Source organism: Ochlerotatus camptorhynchus, unplaced genomic scaffold (genome assembly GCF_037179485.1).
Source record: "Ochlerotatus camptorhynchus isolate MF236.1 unplaced genomic scaffold, CSIRO-AGI_Acam_v1.1 ptg000193l, whole genome shotgun sequence".
Classification (NCBI taxonomy): Eukaryota; Metazoa; Arthropoda; class Insecta; order Diptera; family Culicidae; genus Ochlerotatus; species Ochlerotatus camptorhynchus.
The window spans coordinates 3166895-3192224 of NW_027040683.1; the positions used below are offsets into that span (position 1 = coordinate 3166895).

Below are 25330 nucleotides of genomic sequence, written 5' to 3' on the forward strand. Positions count from 1 at the left end.
CGCTTTCCGGGAAGTTTTAGAATAGAGAAAGAAAACGTGGTTCAACATGTTTGCAAGCATCAGAAGACATGTCGCGATCTGCGTTATTTGATTTTCTCCCGGACCAGAAATTAGTGTCATCGCGAGTGATAATTTTTAATTTCAGTTTATTTACGCGCTGCAAGGTGCGTGAAAGAGCTCGGCACAATCGGTGTTGATGTTGGAAAATGTACCAAAAGTGCTTCTGAACGTGTTTCGAAGTTGGGTGTGGTGAAATTCGTGAATTCGCGGTTTATGTTCAGTGAAAATTCCGTGTCACAAAATTGCTCACCGAGTTTCCTTTTTTTTGCCGTTCGACGACGACGGGTTTGCGAGAGAAAAATAAGCATCGGGAATTTGCTCCCGGATGTATTGATTTGGTGAGTACGTTCCAGTTGAAAATTGTTCTTATGCATATCTCGATTGCATTTTCGAGGGGACGTTCGGAGAGCTTTAAGATTTAGGCGTCGTTGCATTTGCGGGCAGATGAGTTGGTCGCCGGTAAGGGCCAGTAAGTGCTGCCAGCAGATGAATCAAGAGGTATTTGAAACAAAATTGATAAGAAATGTCCATTCAAATCGATTTAATACAGTTGAACAAATTTCAAAACTATATACGTGCCAGATTTGAAAGTAATATTTTTTTAATCTGGAAGTGTGTTTATGATACCATTATCCATTTGATAAAGGTAGAGTGAACATGCGGGGCTTATTGTAAGTAAAAGTGACCTCGGAGTGGTCGTGAATTTCCAACCTGCTTAAATTTAAGGGTAATAAAAAGCAGTTTTCTTTCATAATAACACTGCCGGACAGTGGGTGTTAGATTGTACACACACACACACACACAAGTCACTAAAGTCACTTTTTCTTGTAATCAATTTCCAACTTTTTTAGCGCTAATTTATTTCAATATTGATCATTCTTTGCTTTGTGACGTTTAATCGTCTTTCTCTATCTACAGGGTGTCTACTCATATTTCTAAATAAAATTACCTGAGTTTTCTAGAACTCTAACGGATAAATTCCAGGCTTATAATAAGAAAGCAGTTTTTTCTAAATGCGTTAAAAATATGCTTTTGACGTAGGACTACGTCTGTGATTTCTATATGGGGATACACTTTGTGAAAACCGGAAATCGAACATGTAACAAAATTATGAAAGATTTTGAACGTCAATAACTCAGCTGCCCCTGGATCAATTTCAATAAATTAATCACCAATCGATTAGAAATATTTCTACGCATCTGTTGAATTTAATATTTATCATTCTTCAAAATGTCACTACTGAAAACTGCACGAATGTACAACTGTTGCTATGATAGTTAAAATTATCACCGATTGCCTGCGAAAATCGATTTCCCTAACACAGATTTCAAAGTTGAGTTCCATTCGGTCTCACCAAATGGTGTTTATTCAATCATCCCGTGGTAAGTGGTGGTGTTCTCCAGTATACAACGAAAGGCTCCCCGCAAGCAGCTAGCTACCGCTGATCGGATTCACTTCCAATCACCGTGTGTGGTGGTGTCCGGTCGTCGGCATCAGCAGCAGCAGTGCTTTCGGCGCGTGGCGTTGAACATTGTTCTCCAGTACACAACGAAAGGCTGCCTGCAAGCAGCGAGCTGCAGCCCACATGAGCATCCATAGAAGGAGGAAGAAGCCGCACCGCTATTGATCGGAATCAGTAGCTCTTCGTGAGTCGCTGTGGGCCATCTATGTCAAGCGCGTCATACTAAATAGTATAAACAGAGAGAACCCCGCTCAAATTCCTATTCCTACACCAAACACAAGCTCCTGCTGCAGTTAACAAATAAGATTTATTATATAAGACCACGTAGTCCTACGTTACCATTGCGTACAACCCCATAGGGCTGTCCCTTGTAGTTTATTTTTTGTAGATCAAAAACAACAGCAATTTACCTAAACGTTTTTAAGACATGGCAATCAGTTTTAAAGAAACAGCTTTAGAATCAAATCCATTGAATGATGAAGTTTAACATTGACTTCATTTTTCACTTTATAAAGTTAAAAAAAAAACTTACTGAATTTGAGTAAGTACACGATCTAAAATTATTCAATATCTTGAAGTTTTGCATTCCATGTGCAAGTTCAAGATATTGAAAATTTTCAATGTGCCAGAATCAAGGAAAAAAATAAATGATTTATTTCAAGTTCGTAATTGATTTTAGATTAGAGATCTTCAATGCAGTCCCATTAACATCACAACAATTGTAGAACCTTGGGAGAAGTTCTGAGTAATGATAAGAAATGCTGAGAATTTCAGTGAGCTCTATAAACAAACTACAGGAACATAAGGGAAGTTAACATGCAGAAAATATGGAGAACTTACTGGAAGCTGTAAGAACCTCAAAGCGGATCTTTTAGCATCCGAAAATTTTTAGGAACTTTTATGAAGTTCCTTGAATTTCAGAGAACTTCACAGGTGTCACGCGAACTTGAGAAATATAGAGAACATGAGGGGTATTGTGCAAATTTTTGAGAAGTTCTAAGTACCTCAGAAAAGCTAGATCTAGAGATCTTTGGGGAATTTCAGTTTCCGTAGACTTTTCGAGCAGTTTAAAGTCCTTTAATCGTAAATTTAGAAAAATTTAGGATAGTTCCATGATGCGCTGAAAAAAATTGAGAAGCCTTAAGATGTTCCGATTCAGGGGTGTACAAAGACCTTCAGAGAATTATGCAAACTTCAGAAATATTTCAGGAACTTCACAGAAGTCCACAGAATTTCAGGGAAATTTAAAGGTGTTTACGGGAATTGCATTTATTTTCGAGCAGAACTGAGATCCTCAATATACTTTAGAGCTTTAGGAAAATTTGGAGAACATCAAGACATCTAAGAATCAAAGGGCAGTTTAAATAATTTCAAGGAAATTGTAGAAACCTAAAAGTAGTTTCGAGGAATTCAGGGAATTTCCGGAAACTTCAGCAAAGCTCCGAAAAAATTTCTGGAACGTAGTATTCTAAGGGTGTTATATCATGGAGATTTCAAGAACTTAAAAAAATGCGAAAATTTAGCTTATTTGATTAGAAAACGTCAACTAAGTTCCATTAATTAAAAAAAAAATGCGAGAACTTTTAGCAAGCTTCAAGGAAATCCAGAGAACTTTTAATACATTTAGATATTTTTAGATGGTTTCATGATATTCAGCGAATTTCCGTGTACTTCGAGGATGATCAGATAGCTTCAGAATAATTCCATTAACTTAAGCAAATTTGAAGCGACTGACCTTCTGAAAGCAAAATTGACAAATTTTATATGTCACACACAAACTTTACCTCCTCTTCTTGCATCTTACAAATAAAAGTTATCATACTAGTATCTCGTTGTTTCATAAATGCGAAAAATAGCATTTGAGCTGTAATGAGCAATTGCAAGCCTGCAGCAAAGTCTGGACTATTGAAAAAGTTTTAAATTAGTACCAATTATTTAAGGAAAGTTTCATGAAATTCTGAAAATTCTTGAGAACTTCAGTGAAAATCATAGAACTATATTAATTATTTCGTTCTAATTCCATGAAAATTGCGGGAGCACAAAAGTTTCAGAAATTTAGCAACACTTCGAAATCTTCACAGAAGGATAGTGATCTTCAGAAACATTTCGAGAACTTCATAGAAATCTATGGAGCTTAAGAGGAGATCCGCGAACTTCAGGAATTTGTATGAACATTCGCGGGAGCATTTGGAAGAAGTTTAGTAAGCTTCGAATTTCAGAAGGAGGTCAGTTCCATTAGTTTCAGAAAATTAGTGAAAATTTCCCTTGAGTTTAGAAGTTCAGTGAAGCTTAAACATTTTTTAGGAAGGTTCAATTCAATTTAGCACAGTACAACAAGCTTCATGAAAACTGCAAAAACCTTAGCGAAGTTTTGAGAATTTCAGAATGGAACAGAGAACCTCAGAGCAGTTCCGTTAACATGAGAGAAGTCACATAAATGTTAAAGAAGTTTAGAGGACTTCAGCGAATTGTTAACCTTTTGAAGAGATCAATGACCGTTAAAAATTGAAGAAACTTTAGGAAGTCCTATAAAGTTCAGGGAAGTTTAAGAATTTAATGAGTAGTATTGTGAGCATCAGGTTAGTTTCTCAAACAGAAAAGAACTGCAAAGCAGTTTCATTAACTTCTGGAAAAAATTTAGGAACTTTCAAGTAGTTCTGAAGACCTCAGAATCAGAAAATATCAAAAAATCAAATCTCACCAACCCCCAAGATCACGCTTGATTTTCGTAGACAAAAATCAACAAACAAACAACTGCGGTTGATTTCGCAAGCTGCGATTTCGCAGTTCGGAATATCAAGCTAACAAAACTCACCAATTGCAAATCTCACCAAACTGTGGTGAGATTGAGTTTCATGATTTTTGCTTTACACCCGAATGCAACCGAAACTTCCATAACGGCTTGCAGCAGACCCTTCGCGTCTGCCATCGGTGAAGATTAAATAGAGATAGCAAACTATGCTTTCTCTTTCTAAGAAAACGATGTGCAACGGAATCATTTTTGTGTCGAGTCAACTCCCAGCTTGATGTTTGCACATTGTGAATAGTCTCGCAAAGTCAAAGGAGCTTGTAAAATCAATATCAAGCATGATATTTTGTTCCAATATCACGTGTGATATTGCGAGCCCATGAGAGCGGAAAAATATCAGTGGATTTCTGATTTTGCCAACACTGCTCAGAATAGTCCATTCTGATTTCAACAATTTTAAACATTAGGGATACGTTTCATAAGCGCCTGTATTTTGTTGCAATATACGAACAAAATGCATACACTGTTCCCCCGAAGATCGTGAGTAATACGTACCGCGTTAATCGAATTCGCGTAAATGGAGTACACGTAGCATATGGGATTTGACCTAATAGGGACCAACATGGAATATCTCGCGATCCAGGACATATAGAAGGTTACTGTCTTCGGCAAAGTTGTTCAGTGGATCAAGACCTAAAGGTGGACAGAAGTTCGGAATTCGCTAACTACGTGGCGCTAGTGAACTTGAATTTGTGATTTCCTATAACTTGAAATCCTTGCCATCTAGAAAGTTGCTGTCTTGGGGAAGTTGTTCAGTGGATCAAGACTTATTGGTTGGTGGACAGAAGTTCTGAATTTTCTCACTACGTGGCGATAGGATTTCAAGATATAACATAAACTAGGGAATCAAAAATTAAAGCACACCATCACCGCGTAGTGAGAAAATTACGGACTTTTTTCCTCCAATCATTAGTTCTTGATCCAATCATCAACTTCGCCAAAAGCAGCAACTTTCTAGATGGCAAGGATTTCAAGTTCGCCGAAGACAGAAATATTCTAGATGGCAAGGATTTGAAGATATCACATAAAAAAGGAAATCACAAATTCAAGCACACTAGTGCCGCGTAGTGAGAAAATTCCAAACATATGTACATCAATCATTAAATCTTGATCCACTGAACAACTTCGCTAAAGACAGCAACATTCTAGGTGGCAAGGATTTAAAGATACAACACGAACTAGGAAATCACAAATTCAAGCACACTAGCGCCTCATAGTGAGAAAATTTAAAACTTCTGTCCACAAATAATTAGGTCTTGATTCACTGAACAACTTCACCGATGACAACAACTTTCTAGATGGCAAGGATTTCAAGATATGACATAAAAAAGGAAATTACTAATACATGCAAACTACCGTCGCGTAGTGAAAAAATTCAGAACTTCTGTCCACGAACCTTTAGGTCGTGATCCACTGAACAACTTTGCCGAAGACAGTAACCTTCTATATGTCCTGGATTGCGAGATATTTCATGTTGGTCCCTATTAGGTCAAATCCCATAAGCTACGTGTACTCCATTTACGCGATTCCCTCGCGTAAAAGGAATCATTCGAGACCAACGTAATTGGAATTCGTGTAGACCGAGTTCGCGTTTTTCGGGGGGAGAGTGAATATAAATTTAAAAATTATTATATCCATAATACCATCTTGAATCGTGATGCTGTCTTCAGCAAAGTTGTTCCTTATAGTTTAAGCTACGTGTGCTGAAATTCTGAGCTTAATCGAGTTTGCTGAACCAGTTCTATGTACGAAAGAGTGTAGGAATGTTATTTCTCCATACATTTCAACCAATAAATTTTTATTCATAAGCGCCAGCTCGTGTTACAACCGACTGAGCTGAAAATTTCAGAGAGTGGTTTTCTCACCTAATGACACAAATCTGGGGGATGGGCCCGTTTAAAAAAATATAGAAAAATCTCCCCGAATTGCTCTCGCAACGTGGGGCTTTAGGTAGTGATGAAAACGTCGCTAGAACTATTCCACAGCCGCAGTCAGTTTATGACCAAAAGAGGGACGCGTACATCGTACGGGTTAGGCAAAAGATGTGCGTCTATCTTCAAAAATTGTCGCATTAACGGCCCTTCGCTCATTTTCAACTTCTATTCAATTTTCATACTGCCGTACTCTAACGGAACTATCCACCTACTCTCTTCTAAAAGATCATTCTCTAGCTAATAAATTATCACACTAAAGCTTCATGTTAGCATTTCCAACCAACTCTGAAAATCGCTAACTTCGCGTATGAAGTAACATAAAAACACTTTGAATGTCTCTATGAGAGTTTTTACTAGAACTCCCAAGAGTGAAGAACATTTCAGGATTCGTGAAAAACACCAAGGGATGCTAATTTTGAGGGTACAAATCTAAAATAATTCTGCGAAAATCTATAAGGAAATTGCTAGGATAAATAAAAGCGCATTTCGAACGGAATTTCTTGAGAATTTTAATGAGAATTCCATGCAATTTCCAGAAGAATTTAGAGTCCAAGAACTCCAAGATAATTTTGACCAAAATTTGAAGACAATTATCGGTCATTTTAGAATACAAGATTTCGATTGACTTCCCGAACTTCGTTTCTATAATGCAAGATCTTTTTAGGTTAACCTTCATATCTGACACATTAAGTCAATCGAACAAAACTCCATATCTCCAATAACTCCGCAAGGTTTCATTCGAATGAAAGACAGTGAAAACAAAAGTCTTGAGATTTCGGCTGGAAGCCCTCACGTGAACAAAACGAAAAATAAAAGCCATCAACAACTTTCTTCCGCGTGACATTCGACTATCACCACTCTGCAGCTGGTGAGAGTCGAAAATCACCATATTCTACAGAGCCCTTCCCCTACATAATATGCGGGTAGTACCTTTCGAACGCACACGCACGTGTAGGCGAATATTAATTATGGAAAATTGATGTAAACACCATGTTTCAACCCGTCGAGCTACAACACAAGCAAATACCAACAACTGGTAGCCCAGATCGCAAAAAAAAGAAGAGTCAATTACACTTGCCCCTGCCTCCGTGGGTTCCCTTTACTTTCCTTAGCCCACCAGATCAACTGCGAAAATGCCTCAACAACAACACATATTCGACTGATAATAATGTATGCTTCAGAGCGGCCGGCATCTCGCTCCAGGTCACACACGGTCATTGAATCTAACTCAGATTTGAGTTCCGTTCTCTCAAATTTACAAAAACGTGTCACTCATAAACTGAGTTAATTTTTACTCAAATTTGAGTAAAATTTTACTAAGTCGTTTTTGAGAATTTGAGTGAACGCACTACTCAAATATGAGTTAGATTCAATGGCCGTGCAGTTGATAAGGGAAAACAGGAAACGAGAAAAGGTAAAAGTCGTCCCCAAGCCCTGACTCATGTGTGCTGGCATGATGGCATGATGGCATGAAGAGTCGTGCCACGACTCATCTATATTCATAATCATAATTGGATTTTTACTTTTGTTCGAACACCAACGAACGATCAAGCCTAGTACCTTTACCTACTGTTCGCCGTTGACCTAGTCAGTGAAGCAAGTTTCTCAGTCTTCTCAGTCAAAGCTCCCTCGCCTCGGCGATGATTCGTTGTTTTGCTTCGTTCGACGAGCACACGATGCAAGATCGTCCGTGATCAACACTCAGCTGAGGCGATCGGTTCGGCTCGGGTGGGCGCACGGCGGAAGAAAATTGCGTATGTTCGCTGGAAACACTTACTACTACCTACAGCAGGTTCCGACGATCGGCTAATTTGCGAACTGATAGCAAAAGTGCATCCCGCAACATGACTACTTACATCCCCCCAGCCCGCGGAAAGCACACACGGCGTGCTAGGCATAGCTGCTAATTATTTTTTATTAACTGGATTTAGGTTACGGAAAATTGTTCTCAGTCGACGCCGCTGCTGTCTCACACGGTCGCCGTCGGTTGGGTGTTTTTAGGTTGGCGTCGCCGTAGAGCTGGCAGCTACACGTCGCGATTGGGTGTTTGGAATTTGCGCGGACTGTTTTCACGGCTGATCGCGCACCTTCAGGGGGTGGTGCCGATCGGTGCGGGGGAAGCAGGTATTATTAGCAGTGGAGTTAAACATCGGATGCGTTCGCAGTACCTACCTATTTGTTAGACATCAATTTGGCCGGGAAATTGACTGTGGGGAGTGGGCCAACTTCAACAACGGTTATGATTTTAATGTAGGTACCTACATATACGCAGGTGTGCATGCTGTGTTAAGTTCACAATACTCTGATACTGATGGTTGTTTGAATGCAAAAATCGATTAGTGTTTCATGGTGATGGAAGGTACAGCGAATGGAATGGTATCGAGTTAATTTTAAACCGTAGTTAGGTTGTGATCGGCTCATCGAAATATCATTATGGGTTACTTGCAATGAAGGCTTTATCTCCATTGCTTTGCATTCACGGAAACAGTTCAAACGTGGATAGCAGTGTTAGTAGCTAATGCATTTTTTACTAGGATAATACAAACATGGTTTGCGTTTGAATGCTGAGAAACATATGTTTAGATTTTTGTAGTAACCAAATCTAGGACTAACTAGGAAATCGGATTGTGTGCTGGTACCAGAGCTGGCAAATATCGTGGCTGTCATGTGAGAGTGAGAAAACAGATCATCTCCATGTCACAAGATAAAACTAGCTATCATGAGCTTTTGTGTCACTCTTCAATGAACAAGTTCTCGGGAAATTAATTCTTATATATTATTAAAAACAACATTTCTAACTGATTATAGCTTAATTTAGACAAGCAACAGTATGTAATCGATAAAATGAATATATTTTTTTGATTTCCACCGTTTAAAGTCTGGTTCACTTAGAATCCAGACACTTTATTTATTCTATAGCAGCGCCTAAAATGGCTGAATTTCAGCTAAAATGGCGGAATTTCAGTTAAAATGTGAATCATTGCCCATAACAAACAATTATGCATAGTTTTATGCAAATCTAGCAATTTTAAAATATGCTCCATCAAAGCAGGGAATTGATCAATACAACCTGAATTTACCCACCTATGGTAAGATCTGACTCTTTCTACTAAATAAAATGTTGAGCCACTTCTTAGGTAGTATCCTAAACAAGCCCAAGTGTTGGCCAATGTGGTCCTGTGATCTTAATATGACGAACAATGTGTTAGAGTGTCGCATGATGGTTTTTTGTCGTAGTTAGGAACTGGGCACTTCCTCGGGGGTACTTGAAACACATCCGAATGCGGCCAATGTGGTCCTGGAGTCCAGGGCTGGCAAATGTCATTTTCAATGAAAGATCTCGCGCGATATTTACCGAGATACTTCTGTCACTATCATTGGATGAGAAAACGATGAAAGAGATTTTCTTCAAAATCTCATCGAATTTTTTGTCATGATAGAACGTGACAGTGTTGTGATCATCGTAATTACTAGCTCATTTCGCCGTACGATGTACGGGCTAGGCAAAAATGTGCGTCTATCTTGTAAACTGTCGCTTTAATGGCCCTTCGCTCATTTTCAACTTCTATTCAATTTTCATACTGCCGTACTCTAACGGAACTATCCACCTACACTCTTCTAAAGATCGTTCTCTAGCTAATAAATCATCACACTAAAGCTTCATGTTAGCATTTCCAACCAACTCTTCCGTTGTTTGTTTAAATTCATCTAAATCAGTTAGAAATGTTGATGTCAAAACCGCATAAGAATTATTTTCATGAGTGCTTGATTATTGAAAAATGACAAGAAAGCTAATGGTAGGTAGTTTCGTCTCGTGATAGTTAGAGGACCTGTTTTCTCATCGTCACATGACGGCCGTGATATTTACCAGTTCTAATATAATATGCAACGCATCAAATATGGGTTTTGGTTCTAGTCAGTGCGCAAAACAGTCAGGTTCATTGAGTCATTTTGATATGAATATGAGCTGCCATCTGCCTCATCATTCACTGCCTCGTGAGAGTCTGAATGATTGAGAGGTAAACGAGTCACTGACAGCCGAGCACTCAGTCAGTAGCTCAGTCAACACGTTTATTCTGCCGTGATGGTACTCAATATTTGTTTTGAATGACTGAGCGTACATTTTCTATGGAAAAATTACTCAATTACATGCTGTGTGAGTGAAGGCAAGCGGTGTGCGTCGCCTGCTCGTGAGTGACTGAATGTTTTTGTTGGCTCTTTCATTGCCTCGTCCTTTACCGTTTGGTACAAACGGTCTGCACAGAGCAATGGATTAAATAACGCAGTGCTTTCACATGTGTGATCAATGTGGTCTTGGGTACTAGTTGATAGCCACAATGAACTTATTTTTGATTTCTCATGTGATTTGAGGTGCTGCATGATGGGGTTTGGCCAAGTCAGAAACTGGCCTCTTATCAGGAGGGTACCCGGAACAAAGCCGGATGATCACCAATGAACTTTTTGTTTATTTCTCATGTGATTTGAGGTGTCGCATCATGGGTTCATGGGAATCATGAGAATGTTTTAATAACAGTATTCTTTTCAGAATTCCTTCAAAACATATGTGTGGATCTCTCTGGGGTTGCTTTGAAATTTTCTTAATAACAATCCAGAAATTCTATGCAGAACACTCCTGACAAAAATCATGTAATTCATCCTAAGATTTTTTAATGATTTTTCCAATAATTCACTAAGCTTCCTTTCATAATTCTATTTCAAATTCGCTTGAATTCCCATGTAATTCTTCGGTGCATGGGTCAATAATATTGACATTATTTGACAAGTCTCGACGTTTGATTATCAAAAACAAAATGCATGGAGAAAAGAGACCAACTGCTGTCATGATTACCTGAGATTTTCCAAATAATTTAAACATTATTGTTCTATGAACCGAAGAATTCAGCTCAGAAAAGTCCTAAAACTCTGGTCAGACTAGTGAGGGACTAGGATGGGAGATAAGCGGGCTAACTGATTTTGAGTCAAACGAACTGTCACAGCCAAAGTCAATCGAGCAGAGCGCCTTTTCAGTTTCCATTGGCAGTGTTAGCAGAAACCACTTAGGCGTAGGCTGCCGAGGAAGTTTGTTTTGAATTCGCTCCTTTCTTATTCTAGACTCCCAGTAGTTCAGACTTATATATATTCTGGTTGAAATGCCCTTATAATTATCCTCGGAATTCCCTTTTATTTACCCTTGTACCACATGAAACTATTTTTAGAATTTCTTTGAAATTTGCCCTATAATGATTTGGAACTATCCTCAGCATTCAATACCTTCGGAATTTCCGTGAAATTGACATCAGCATTCTCTAGAAATTCTTCTCCGATCTTATTTGGAATATGCATTAAAAATTGACCAGGAATCCTTTTCACAATCGTCATGCAACTTCTTCAGAACAACCAAAAAATCCACTCTGAACTCTCTCCTTAAAATCTATTTAGAACTCTTCTTACAACTCTTGAAACTCTACCTACAATTGACTTTGGGTTTCCTGTTCTAGTAAATTCTCTTGGAGTTTTTTTTTAGACTACAAGGGATTGTACCACATGGCGTTGTACGCAATGGTGACGTAGGGCTATGTAGTCTTATATAATAAATGTTATTTGTTAACTGCAGCAGGAGCTTGTGTTTTGTGTAGGAATAGGAATTTAAGCGGGGTTCTCTCTGTTTATACTCTTTAGTATGACGCGCTTGGCATAGATGGCCCACAGTGACTCACAAAGAACTACTGATTCCGATCAATAGCGGTGCGGCTTCTTCCTCCTTCTAAGGATGCTCATGTGGGCTGAAGCTTGCTGCTTGCAGGCAGCCTTTCGTTGTGTACTGAAGAACACCACCACTCTCCACGCGGTGCTTGAATAAACAACGTTTGGTGAGACCGGATGAAATTCAACTTTGAAATCTGTGTTAGGGAAATCGCTTTTCGCAGGCAATCGGTGATAATTTTAACTATCATAGCAACAGTTGCACATTCGTACAATTTTCAATAGTGACATTTTGAAAAATGATAAAGTCTTAAATTCAACAGATGCGTAGACATATTTCTAATCGGTTGGTGATAAAATTATTGGAATTGGTCCAGGAGCAGCTGAGTTATTAACGTTCAAAATCTTTCATAATTTTGTTACATGTTCCATTTTCGGTTTTCACAAAGTGTACCCCATATAGAAATCACAGACGTAGTCCTACGTCAAAACTCCCTTGGAATTTTCTTCGAAATACTTTGGTGTTATCCCTAATTGTATGTGTATTCCCTCTAACCCCCACTGGCCGGCAGTGTTAAAATGGAAGAACTATCTCTACAATGTCGCATTTATGGTCATTGTAGACAGCTTTAGTCCGGCTCTTCTTCGCATTCATTGGGGCTCGATTTCTGACCAATTGACTGATCAAGTTGTTGGAAGGAGATTCTTATGAGTAGACCACTATCATCTTCATCATCATCATCATCATCATTGTAGACAGCTTTAGTCCGGGAGTTAGACGGTGATAGCTCTATTGCAGATCCAGCAACCCATTTCAGAATGTCTGAAATGTCACGCCCATTCCGAGGTTACTTTCATTTACAATAAGTCCCGCATGTATGTATTACCTGTATCAATTGGATATAAGTATTACACACACACATACTTCCAGTTTCAAAATGTTCTTTTGAATCCTGGCACGTAATTAGTTTATGTTTTTTTTCAGTTGTTAAAAGTATTTGGACTAGTCTCACCATGTTAAGTTCATCCTCCAATCCATGGGCTCCGTAGTTTTGATTTTCTCTATGTTTTGCATTTCATTTCGTGATTCACCTTTCTCGTAATACTTCCTTCAACGAACACAAATTGTCTTGCATTGCCATGGTCATCTGGGAGAAGGTTCATATCTAGTGCTTTCCCCAGGAACCGTTCGTGGCCACCAGATACCAGCCGTCCAGTCTTGGGCGTATCCAGCGAGGCATCTTTCAGATTGCTCACAATCTCCGACACCGGCGAGAGACCAGTAGTCGAGCACTTTTGCAAGCGGAAAACTTGCTGATTCATGGCTACGTCGGCCACCGAATCACCACCAAGACTCGCGATAGACATATTATCAGCTCATTCCCGAACTAATTCACCAACTGGACCGGTTTCAAACTCGTCCACGGTGACGAATCTCTTAATAGAACTACACGCCGAAAGTGTGACATTCGAACTCGGAGAACCGGGGTCCCGGGAGGCAATGAAAACCTACAGGGTGCGTGACGAATTTTTGCAGTAAATTTCAAATAGTAATTTCTCATGCTTGTGCATCATGATTTAGATATATTTGGCAGCACTGGATAGCTTATACTGTTAGGTGTAAGATTTAAACAAACAATGTAGAGTAAACGTAAAGATGTCGAAACAAGAGAGCAATCTATCAGCCGTTGTCGCTTTGTTGCGCGCCGGAGTATGCATGAAAGAAATAATTCGGTCGGTAAATGTGTCTGAAAGAACAGTGTATAATATTAAAAAAGGCTTGGGAAAGTGATAAAACGGAGCACCTGCTCATACTGCTAATAAAGCACAGAAATGGCTTACGGAAAATATTTCGTAAATTTGGGAGGAAGAAATTTGGCCCCCAAGCAATCCCGATTTCAATCCGTTGGATACCAATAGAACCCCTCACACCACACTTAAGTCGCTAAAAGCTAAAATCAAGGCAGTGATGACATCTATGGATCGAAACATTTTAAAACGTGCATACTGCAGTTTCCGGAAGCGTCTAACTACAGTCGTCGAAAGGGAAGGCAATTTTTTTGAATAAATTTACTTACAACTTCCATTTGTTGCGAAAGAAAATAAATCGCACAAAATTCATTGCTTGAATAACTAACTGGTGTATTTTTTCTCAAATATGCCATTTACTGCAAAAATTCGTCACGCACCCTGTACACCAAACAATGGAACTGAAACTGCGTCGTAGATTTTGGAGGTTAGATTTAAGGTCAACCGAGTCACTCAAGGCAAACACAGAAAAAACACACATAGTATCACTAAAAGCAAAAAATGTTTAATTCACTGACGAAAAATACGCAGCAAAAGAAAAACTCGTCAATTTTCAAGTGCGGCCTACTACGATCTCTTCACTTTGGTGTTATCCCTAATTTTCATCAAAATTCTCTGAATAATTCCTCAAAGTGACTATATTCTAAACATCTAGCCAAGTTCAATCAAAGTGTTTTGTTACTTCATTCGTGAAGTTTACGAATTTTTACGAGAGTTGTGAGAAAGTGCTATACTAATATCAACATGAAGCTATAGTACGATAAGGGGCTGCTCATAAACTACGTAGACTCTTTAGGGGGGGAATTGACAAATTTCTTCGGACGATTGTCTACGCGGGAGGAGGGGGGGGGGGTCTGAAACCTCTTAAAATCGGTCTACGTAGTTAATGAACAGCCCAAGGTGTAAGTCACTCAGCACATTATGCCGAAATTAGATTCGGCACAGCTTGGGCACATTCATCGGCACACCTTCAGTACAATGTCGTATGCACTGGTTTAAATAAAATTAGAGCTTTGCTGGACAACACTGTCATTGAAGTTGTTCACATCATTACGTACTGTTTGACTGTATATTCAGGAACATCCTCTAATTGAATATACCAGAGGAACTCAGACCAGCAGTTCACTTATAGATCTAAATACGAAATGTAGGTTCTAGAGTGGGTTCAAGAGAAAGAGTCAATTAATCAGACCCCATTAGTAGCCTTAACTCAAATAATGCTGCAACTCACACAAAACAAACCACAGACGTCATATTCTTCATCCTATGATCACAAAACATCAAAATTTTGCCACCCGCCACACATTCAAGGTGTCAGAAATACCGGGTTGCCGGGATGGGTATTTTACAAACAATCGCAACTTGCTCTATGACTGGCATAATCGGCACACCTGCGGCACACTGACAAAAAAGATGACCCAAGATTGGTGTGTGAAGTGACAGCCTTGGAACATCCCCTAACTTACTAGCTGGAAAAAAGTTCTCAAGAGGATAAATTTTGCCTGTGGATTTGGGGACATACCTCAAAACCTCTCACCCATCAAGTGTGAGCTAGGTAAAGGAGTGGCGCAGTATTGCCGCATTAATGGCCCTTCGCTCAATTTAAACTTCTGTTCAATTTTCACACTGTCGTATTCTAACTTTCTCTAGCTAATAAATTATCGCACTTCATGTTGATATTAGTAGAGGTTTTTCTCCCAATGTTGCCAAGTCTAAAGGGTCTTTATTTTTTTTTTCAGTATCCAGTATATTTTTTTTTCTTTAGAGAGGATGAAGTTTATTTTTTCCCAAATTGTCTTGGAAATTTTCGGACATATACCGGTTTTCCCCTGAGATTTCTGATTCTCGACTTTTTTCACTGAGTTTCCCTATTTCCCGGTTCACTGATCAGTCTTAATTTGTAAATAAATACAGCAAATTTATTTAGTTTTTTAGAACCTTGAGTTTCAGTTTATCAATTATTTTGATCATGATTTTTTGACTTAGGACTACGTCTGTGATTTCTATATGGCGGTACACTTTGTGAAAACCGAAAATTGAAAATGTCACGAAATTATGAAAGATGTTGAACGTTAATAACTCAGCTGCCCCTGGCCCAATTTCAATAATTTTGTCACCAATCGATCAGAAATATTTCTACGCATCGATAGCTTCGAACCGTTGATTTTCAACATGAATCTATTGAAAAAGTGGTAAATGTCAAGCATTGTCCAAAAGCGTCGAAATAACTAAAAAATCCACCAATTACGTACAGTGTATCTCAAAATTGATCGTACAGCTGTATTTAAATTTTGGCAGCTGACTCAGCATACATTTATTAATTATTGTCTCAGTGTTAGGAATATTTGGTTGATTGTACAAAAAGTTAGAGCAATTTAAGGAAAACGCAATTTTTCTTGAAAACCCTTATTTTTTTAAATAAAATGATCATAACTTCTTTGAAATTTTGCTCATTTTTAGTCGAATCGAAGCATTTACTAAAATAAATCTTACTTCATACAGGCTCTTCCAATAAAGACCAAAACTATAGCAATACATCAATAAACATCCTTTCAACCACCAGCCACAATTTAAAAAAAAATATATCTATTCACCATGTTTCAAAAAATTATCCTCTAGGGTGTACGATCAATTTTGAGATACACTGTACATGCATATGCAGACCGGTTCGATTTGCTGATCCAGCTGCCTACACGTCATCATCATCTTCCAAAGGCTTTAAGCCTGTACTATCATCGGCCCTTTTCACTGCCACCAAGATTTTGCAAAAGAGTTAAACTCCTGAACATGTCCCAACTAAAATTCATATCAAAAGGTTCTTTTCAGGGCAATCATAGTCATACTTAAGAGTGTAAAGCCAAAAAAAAAACCTTTTCGAATTACAAACCCGGTTCAACCTTCACGTATGGATTCAGCAAGGTCCATTCTAAAACATACAAGCCTATTTTTCAAAGATATGGCATCAATTTGGCAGAACCGAAAAACCAAATTTCTATGAAAATACGTATGGATTCAGCAATTCGGTAAAATCCACTCCTATTTTTCAAAGGAAGGAGCCGAAATTTAACTTGGCTAAACAAGAAACCCAAATTTCTATAAAATTACGTACTTTTGAGAATTCAAACCCAGTTTGCTAAAAAATTGTGCATGCTTTAAAAAATTTACCATCACGTATTGATTCAGCAAAGTTCATTCTATAAAATTCAGGCCTATTTTTCAAAGATAGAAGCCAAAATTCAGTTCGGAAAAACAGAAAATTAATTTTCTGTGAAAATACCTTCTTTTGTGAATATTAACCAGGTTCGTCCTTCCGGTATTCAGCAAGTTCCATTTTATAAAATCCAAGCACAAATTTCAAAAGATTGAACCGAAATCCAACCTGGCTTCAAAAAAATCTACCATCACGTATGAACTCACAAAGGTCTATTCTAAAACATCCAAGCCTGTTTTTCAAAGGACGGAACCAAAATCCAACATGGCTGATCAAGAAATCCAAATTTCTATAAAAATACGTACTTTCTGTGGATATAAACCCAGTTTTCTCAACAATTGTGCTTACTTAAAAAAAATCAACCATCAGGTATGAACACACGAAAGTCCATTCTTTAAAATCTCAGCCTAATTTTCAAAGGATGTGAATCTCACAAGAACGAGGAAGGGATCTAAGGGAGCGGAATCTACGTTAAAAGTTAGGTAAATCACTTCAGGAAAGCTCAGACTAACATTCAATATAATTCAATCACTCAACAGAAAAGTTTGGACTCCCTAAGGAAGGTTTTGAACCACTTCAGAAAAGGTTGGACACCATTTGGAAAATTTAAGCTAAAAAAATTGTCGGTTCACTTCGGAAAACTTTCTACACTTTCACTAAGCAAGATTGTGTCCTTGCCAAATGCCAAAGCAGTTAACAAAAATCTGGAGCTCACTTAGGAAAATGTCAACCCCGCTCTGACAAGTTTGGTTTCAGTTTGGAAAAAGTTGAATCAATGCAGGAAACCTTGGATTCATTTAGGAAAAGGATTAATCAGCTAATGTTGCATCACTTCAGAAAAAGCGAAACTAATTATTTAAAGCTTGGATTCGGTATATGTTGAATCACTTCAGGAAAGCTTTGACAACTTAAAAAAGGATTGAATAACATAACAGAAAAGTTTAGACTCAGTTTGAAAAATATTAATGACTTATTCGAAAGTTTGAACTCTCTTAAAAAAAAGTTCAGCCTCAGTTTTGAATCTGCTTTGAAAAGTGTCACCTCAGTTAGGAATTCCCTGAATCGTTTCTGATTTGGTCTCACTTCTAAAAATTTTGAACCAATTTTGAAAAGATTGGATTTAGCTCGGAATTTGTTGAATCACTGTAGAAAAGAAGTAAATCATTAACTATCATTGCAGAAGGTTTGTAAGTTAAGAAATTTAGATCGAATGCAAAAATCTGGCGACTACGGTGGGCTGGGCACATCGTAATAATGTCGGATAACGACCCACTGAAAATGGTTCTTGGTAGTGATCCGACTGGAACAAGACGAAGATGTGCGCAACGAACAAGAGGGATCGACCTAGTGAGTTGCCAAACAAGATTAGGAATGATGTTTGATGAAATCCGTTTTCAACAACTGACACCGGCTGATCCGATTTCAAGGACCTGTCATGCCGTGCTGGTCAAGTACCAATTTATGTGAAAATTCTTTAAAAGAACAAGGTGATACAACAACAACAACAACAATATAATAAAATCTAGCAAAGTGAGTATCCATACCCAAATGAATTTGCGTAAAATAAATATACACTGAAGGTTTTATTTTATTTTCTCCTTGGTGATATTCCAAAATTTTTTAGGGGGGGGGGGGGGGGGGGGTGTCAAAAGAAAAACTTGATATTTGTTCCGGCCTTAGTTAAACAGTGTTATGTTACGGTTTTTGTGTGTGTATAAAATATCTTATGTTTGTTATTTTCTTTTCATTTCAGGTACATCCTATGTTGCTAAGTTAACGGTAAATATTCTAAGGAACAACATTTCATTATACGGATAAATGTCAGAATTGTTAAAATTAAAAAAAAATCAGTTCTATACTAGGTTTAAACTTAACTTGTAGGGTGAATTTTGAAATATCCGTATCGACTTTTCTTAACAAATATTCAAACTTCAATTTGTCGAAACTCTTAGCTCGCTCATGCAATCTAACACCACCATAATGTTCGGGAAACTTTACCCTACATGATGGTGGTGTTGGTTTGCGTTGGCGAGCTAAGAGTTTCCACAAGTTTACTTTTGAAAATTTACTCTAGACTTAACACGTTTTGGCTTTGATATGGAGAAAATGGTTATTTAGTAGCAGATAAACGTCAAATTGTCACGCAAAAGCTGTTGCAATTATTGGCACTAATTCTATTACTAAGCTAAAAAAAACGGCATGCTCATGAGTCTTCTACTTGTAGTTTCTATGCTACCGTTTTGCACTCGGTAGCGATTTTTTTTCAAATTCTTTCAGTTTATCGCCTGTTTCGTAGGACTGCTGTCAGTTCCAGAGTCTGCGTGCAGAGCCACTTTTGTTTTCATCGATTTGTTTTCCGTCGATCTTGTTTTCGGTACTGAGTACCAATGCTACCAACGCCAGGGAGGCAGCTCTCACAGCTGGACCCTACCTATCGACCCACGAACTCATGGACCGAGGACCAACAACTTTACTGCCCTTCCTAAGGAAGGCGTGATCAAAGATTTCATGCCTCAGAAAATCCCAACGGTGCCGACTGGGATTGAACCCAGGCCCTTCGGAGTGAAGCAGAGTCACTTGTTTGGAAGAATTTGCAATCTTTCAGAAATCTGTTAGCAACTTACGGAGAGCTATTTTGTATCTGTGGAACTCGTTGAAAAACAAATCTTTAGTTTAGACTGTCATGCAAATAAGAATTTCTATCATGTCGAATCAGAATTTATTTACATTATTTTGAAGATTAGCTTCTGAACCCTAGCTATTGTGAGATTAGAATTGACAGCACACGGTAATCCATTCATTATGTTTAGCTTAATTCATATCATTTTAGAGCTATTTATTACCACCTACATCTTACCAATCAAGCTATTTAACCGTTTATCTTCCACAAAGCCCTCAAATATTTCATTCGCCAAATCGTCTTGCGCAATCGCTTGAATATGCGACGCAAATCGTTCAGGTAAACTACCGGAGCAAATTCCCCCTTCCTTATCCATGTATTGCGCTCTCAGTCCACCCTCGCCCGGGTGCGTCGACACAATCGCACTCCCTCGATCGCACCGTGCACAGATCGTGTCGTGATCGGCCAGTAACAGCACTTAACCGGGGCACGGCTCGACCACCGAGCTGTTAAATGTGCGTGCCTAATTCGATTACACGATCATTGTTCCGCTTTTGGGTGAGTGTGCGATACTTATCTCGGGTGGGTGGGTTGCGCGGGTGCAATAAAGTCTCACAGCGCGTTGACAATTCGCATTTCTCTCTGTATTGAGCCGTTGAACAGGTTTCATGGATTAAAATGATTTGATTTTTTTCCTTCGCGATTATCGCTACAATACCGATCGGTCGGTCACCTGTACCGGTGACGATGCCGATGGAAACGGAATTAATTCATTCCACTTTAAGGCGCACGGATTTTCCCCTGACGGTTGTTGGGTCTTTTCAACTTCTTTCATTTTCCTAAAGGAGGTGGAGAATGTCGTTCCCACACACGTGACGTGAGATAGGGCCGGTGCCGAAGAAAATCTTTTCTTTTTTTTTACTTTTTCGATTGTCTGCACTGCGCTATTGTCCGATTGAATGGGCTGGAGATTAATATATAAGGCATTGAAAGACATAAAAGTAATTTACCGACAGACAAAGCATACCATTCCATAGAGCATTATTACGTTTGGTTACCTGACGAAAATGGTGAAAAAGTTGCGGTTTTGGCACTATTGATTGAAGGTTGTTGCACGAGAATTTTCAGTTGCTTGTTCTGAGCTTACAAAATATTTCAAAATCAAAACAGATTAGTCAACGCACGTACCTGGAGTATACGGTGTACCAGGAGCTTTGTAAATTGCAAAATGTCTTTTAAAACGCCAAAATAACCAAAATGTAAAATTCTAAAACAGCCCAGAAATTTAGGAAAATTAACACTGAAAAATGATAAATGGTTAAAACATAAATATTCTAGGATTATGAATTAAAATAAGAAATGGAAATGAAACTACGCATACGCAAGCCAATCCAAAAGCGCTCTTCTTAAACGATTACATTATGAGGTATGATATATGACCTATTAGATGGAAATTAAACCATCACTCATTTAAAATACGGGAAATGGATGTCGGCCTAAATCCCCTAATTTGGGCCCATGCATAAATTTAGCAATCGACTAAATTTTTAATAGCTACCAAAAAATATCCATTAGTACCGTCCCATCTAGATAAAATTTAGTACCGTCCCATCTAGATAAAATTTAGTACCGTCCCATCTAGATAAATCTTTATAAAATCTTAAAAACAGTATTTTTAACCTTGTTTGTATATCGGTACCATTTTCGAAAATCGGTATATCTAGCAAAACGGGTCGTGACCCATGTAGTGAGAAAAGCCGTTTCCGTTGACACGTGTGACATGACTCGGCGCGCCATCCCAATAACCCAATAACTGAGAGGTCTCTTGTTTTACCAACCGAAACAAATTCCACACTCACGTTGCTTCTAATATCTGCTAGTCAGTGTAGTGTGCTACCGTGAAAAATTACCCGCTAAACGTCCCGCTCCAGATTGTCAATAAGCGTGTCGAACCTGTTGCTGTGGCAGTCAGTTGTTGATCCCCAGGCAAGCGACCGAGTGAAAGAAAAAAAAAAGTCAGGTCGTGACGTTCCGATCAACAGCCACCTGTTGGTACGTACATACTTAAGAGCATGCGAGACAGTAGCCGTGGAGCTGACACAATCGTCGCGCTAATAATTATATGCTTTCCCATCCGGAGAAACGGATCGAAAGTCAAAAGTAAAGCGGCTGAAAACGAGGCAGCAAAAGCAGATCAATAATCAGCTGGAGGTTGATCCGAGAATAAAAACACCTGATGACAAATGACGCCTCAAACTCTTACTTCTTGACGCTTTCTCGGACGGACATTGACTGAAATACGATCTCTGGCGGACGAAGTGATGTGCAAATTTCGCTTGCTCCAAATTGCTCCCCAATAATGGATTCCAGCAGCGCGCAGAGGTGTGATGGCAAATTTAGAGAAACCTCCCTCCTAAATCCTAAATCGACTACGACTGGAAGAGAAAGAGATCATGATTATTATTAAGTTCAGCACAGTCAGAATTGAAATAACGGTTTGTGACGTGATCTCTCTAGGCGCGGCGGCGATGGTGTCAAAATATTGAAAAGAATTCCTGGAAGCAATCGCCTGCTCGTGCCATCGATCCCCATCTTCGTCGATCGGGTTGACCTTGATTGGCTTCTTCGATGCAAAACACCAGGAGAAGGAGGAGCAGGTCGTTTATCACCTACTAAACTCTTCGCATCTTCGATGTGACCGCCGAGAGAGAGAGAGCCAGTAGGCCATCGTGACCCTTCTTTACGGGAATATCACCGTTGTTGGTTGGCTTGGCAGTTTACGAAACGAACGAATGGCGTTCCAAAGGGTTCCTCGAGGACAGGCGAACGAAAGAGATCGATTTAAGAAACATGCGGTTCAAAAGAAACGACCCTCGCTGGAATGTTCGTCGGCGAAAAACCGGTTCGCGTTGAACTCCTTTTACCCGGGGGTTGCTGTTTTTTTCTTCTGTAGCTCGCTTCGTCGTCGTACTTTGGACCTTTACCAATTGGGAATGAACTTCTTGGAGCCCGTGAGGTCAGGGCACTTGTTGCGAGATTTAGCTTCGAAAGAAAAATTGCCTTCAATGATGTGGATGGAGTTAATCGGGTCAAATGATGCCAAATTCTTGAAAAGTAGACCATCTGATAGTTACGTTGAGATACGTTGCATAAGTAATCGGTCAGTTTTGCTCTAAATTGGTCAAATTTTAGGGTCTTTTTCTGACTATTGTGTATAACTTCATCGATGTATTTATTTTTACACTCATTGAAATTAAGGTGAAATTCCTTTTTTTAACGTTCCGTTGCAGAAACTGGATAATTCTTGTGACCTGGCAATATCGGACAATGATCACCAATACCATTCTGTGACGGAAAATGTTCTGAAGATGGAACGATTTCACAAGAATAATCCTTTTTTCTCGGGAATGAATAGAGAGAAATCTTGAATAAATAAAGACTGGACTCGGAAAAAATGAGAAACACAAAAATGATCACCAAAAATTTCATTTTAAATCGGATAGTTCTCAAATGTTCAGGGATTAAATAACTATATATTAGCTATGTTTTGGCATAATTTATTTATTGAATTTCCTCCCCCAAGCTGAATGCTCGTACACTTCTCTTAACACTGCTCATGAGATCTTGGGCGAGGCTTTGCCCATCTTCCTTACACAATTTCTCCCAGTTTTTCTTCAAAGCTTCATCGGTTTTGAATGTTTTTCCGCTTTTCTTCAACTTCTTCTTCATTATCGCCCAAAACTTTTCGATCGGACGAAGTTCTGGAGTATTTGGCGGGTTCACCTCCTTCGGGACCACATTAACGCCCTTCGCTTCGTACCAATCCATTACAGGCTTGGCGTAATGGCACGAAGCGAGATCCGGCCAGAACAGCGTGGGACCACGGTGAGAGCGGAGGAAGGGCAGCAAGCGCTTCTGCAAGCATTCCTCTCGATAAATCTGCCCGTTTATGGTGCCGGTTGTAACGAACGGCTTGCTGTACCGTCCGCACTCGCAGATCGCCTGCCACAACAGGTACTTCTTCGCGAATTTGTCAATCTTTCTCTTCCGGAACTTTTCCGGAACCTCCATGCGGGATGAACCGACAAAAAACTCGAGGCCGGGGATTTGTTTGGTGTCCGCCTTGATGTATATCTCGTCGTCCATGACGAGACAGCCTGGCTTGACCAGCCACTCACGGTACAGATTCCTCGCACGCAATTTGGCCACCGTGTTTTGCTTGTCAGTCCGGTTTGGCGCCTTCCTGATCTTAAAAACACGTAGCCCAGCCCGCTTCATGGTCTGCTGGACGAACCACTTCGGCGAATTGACCTTTTTGGCCACGTCTCGGGTGGAAAGGTTCGGGTTATTCTTAAAGTACTGCCTTATCTTCCGCGCCTTCTCTGGGTATTCCGTTTTTGGTTTTCGGCCGCTTCCAGCGCGCCGCTCGATGGTCTTCGTCTCATGGAACATCTTCACAACGCGGGACATGGTGGAATGGTGGATTCCAAGCCTTTTGCCAATCCATCTGTGCGACTGACCAGGATTATCGATCACCGCGCCCAAGATTTGCTGGTGTAGCTCTTCTTGTTTCGAATGCATCTTGAAAACTACTTGAAAATTTTGCACACATATACATAACACTCTAAACTAGTATTACCTAAAATTTCATTAATTTTTACAAACGCGATAAAAAGTTACACCCAAAACAAACGCATTTTTTCCGAGTCCAGTCTTTAGTCAAATCGACGTATGTACACTTGTAAACAATGGCTTCAAACGTCAACTGATAGCTCGGCAACGTGAAATTTTCCCCTTCCTGAAGGTGGGGATATATAGGGGCGTGTTCCCTTCACTTGCACTGAAATACTGCGATACTGGAATCCGTACACCCATAAAACGACTTGGAAACCGTCCAAACTGTATAAAATGTAAATATTCTGCATTTGGCAACATGACCTCGAGATATTCCCCAGGTAAACAGATTCAAGTCCCACACGATACCCACGGACAAACTGACATCTATAATCATCATTCCTCACACATAAAAAAAAACCAGCCAATTCTAACAGCTGCTCAATTATTATGATTAAATTTTCTTCCATCTCATTTCCTGATGTTTTAATAACCACTCTTGATCATTAATGTCAATCAGTCATTTTCCGAGTAAAGCACTGCACTATCTATCGTGATCGCGATATCTTTTTTTAAGAATACCTCTTTCCCAGGCACCCTGAGCTGCAAGGAGAATTACTCCCTGCACTGCGTACTGTTGATCTCATTCACATTTGCATAGGATTATATACCGCGAAACGAACCCCTCCCCCCTCCTGCATGACTGGTAATTTCACTACTCTCGTTCGCGATCACGACATCTATTCTATCCAAAAATACACAACCAATCAAAATATCACGTGTGATCGAGGTCATACCGGACATCAAAAGGGAATGCGAAAGCACACATCTCTCTTGTTACCAAGCATACCTATCACTGCAGAAAGGGGTGGCACACTTGTTCTTAGATCTCCTTTTCAGTGTCTCTTTGAATAGAAGGAGACTCCAAGCCAATCAGCTGACATCGATGAAATGACAAGACTGTTTCAACGCCATTGTTATAACTTGACAACTATTATCAACTACGCATGACATGCGCTGCTTGTGGAGAGTTGCGAATCAAGATTTACTCCCAGATGATAAACAATTCAAGCTTTTGGAATATTTAATTTGTCAATATGCATTGGTT

The 25330-nt window shown here is 39.3% G+C and overlaps 2 protein-coding genes across 2 annotated transcripts in view; one reads left to right on the forward strand and one right to left on the reverse strand.

Moving 5' to 3' along the window:
* Positions 1-25330, forward strand: part of LOC135702476 (uncharacterized) — a 518995-nt gene that overhangs the window by 211948 nt on the left and 281717 nt on the right. The window lies entirely within an intron of this gene.
* LOC135702574 (uncharacterized) lies at positions 23170-24078 on the reverse strand. The gene has a single exon (XM_065223633.1). The coding sequence runs from the start codon at positions 24076-24078 to the stop codon at positions 23170-23172; it is 909 nt and encodes a 302-aa protein (XP_065079705.1).

What these genes read in the sequence shown, in the direction of transcription:
- LOC135702574 (XM_065223633.1), bottom strand. Translation starts at nt 24,078, where the DNA reads ATGTCCCGCGTTGTGAAGATGTTCCATGAGACGAAGACCATCGAGCGG.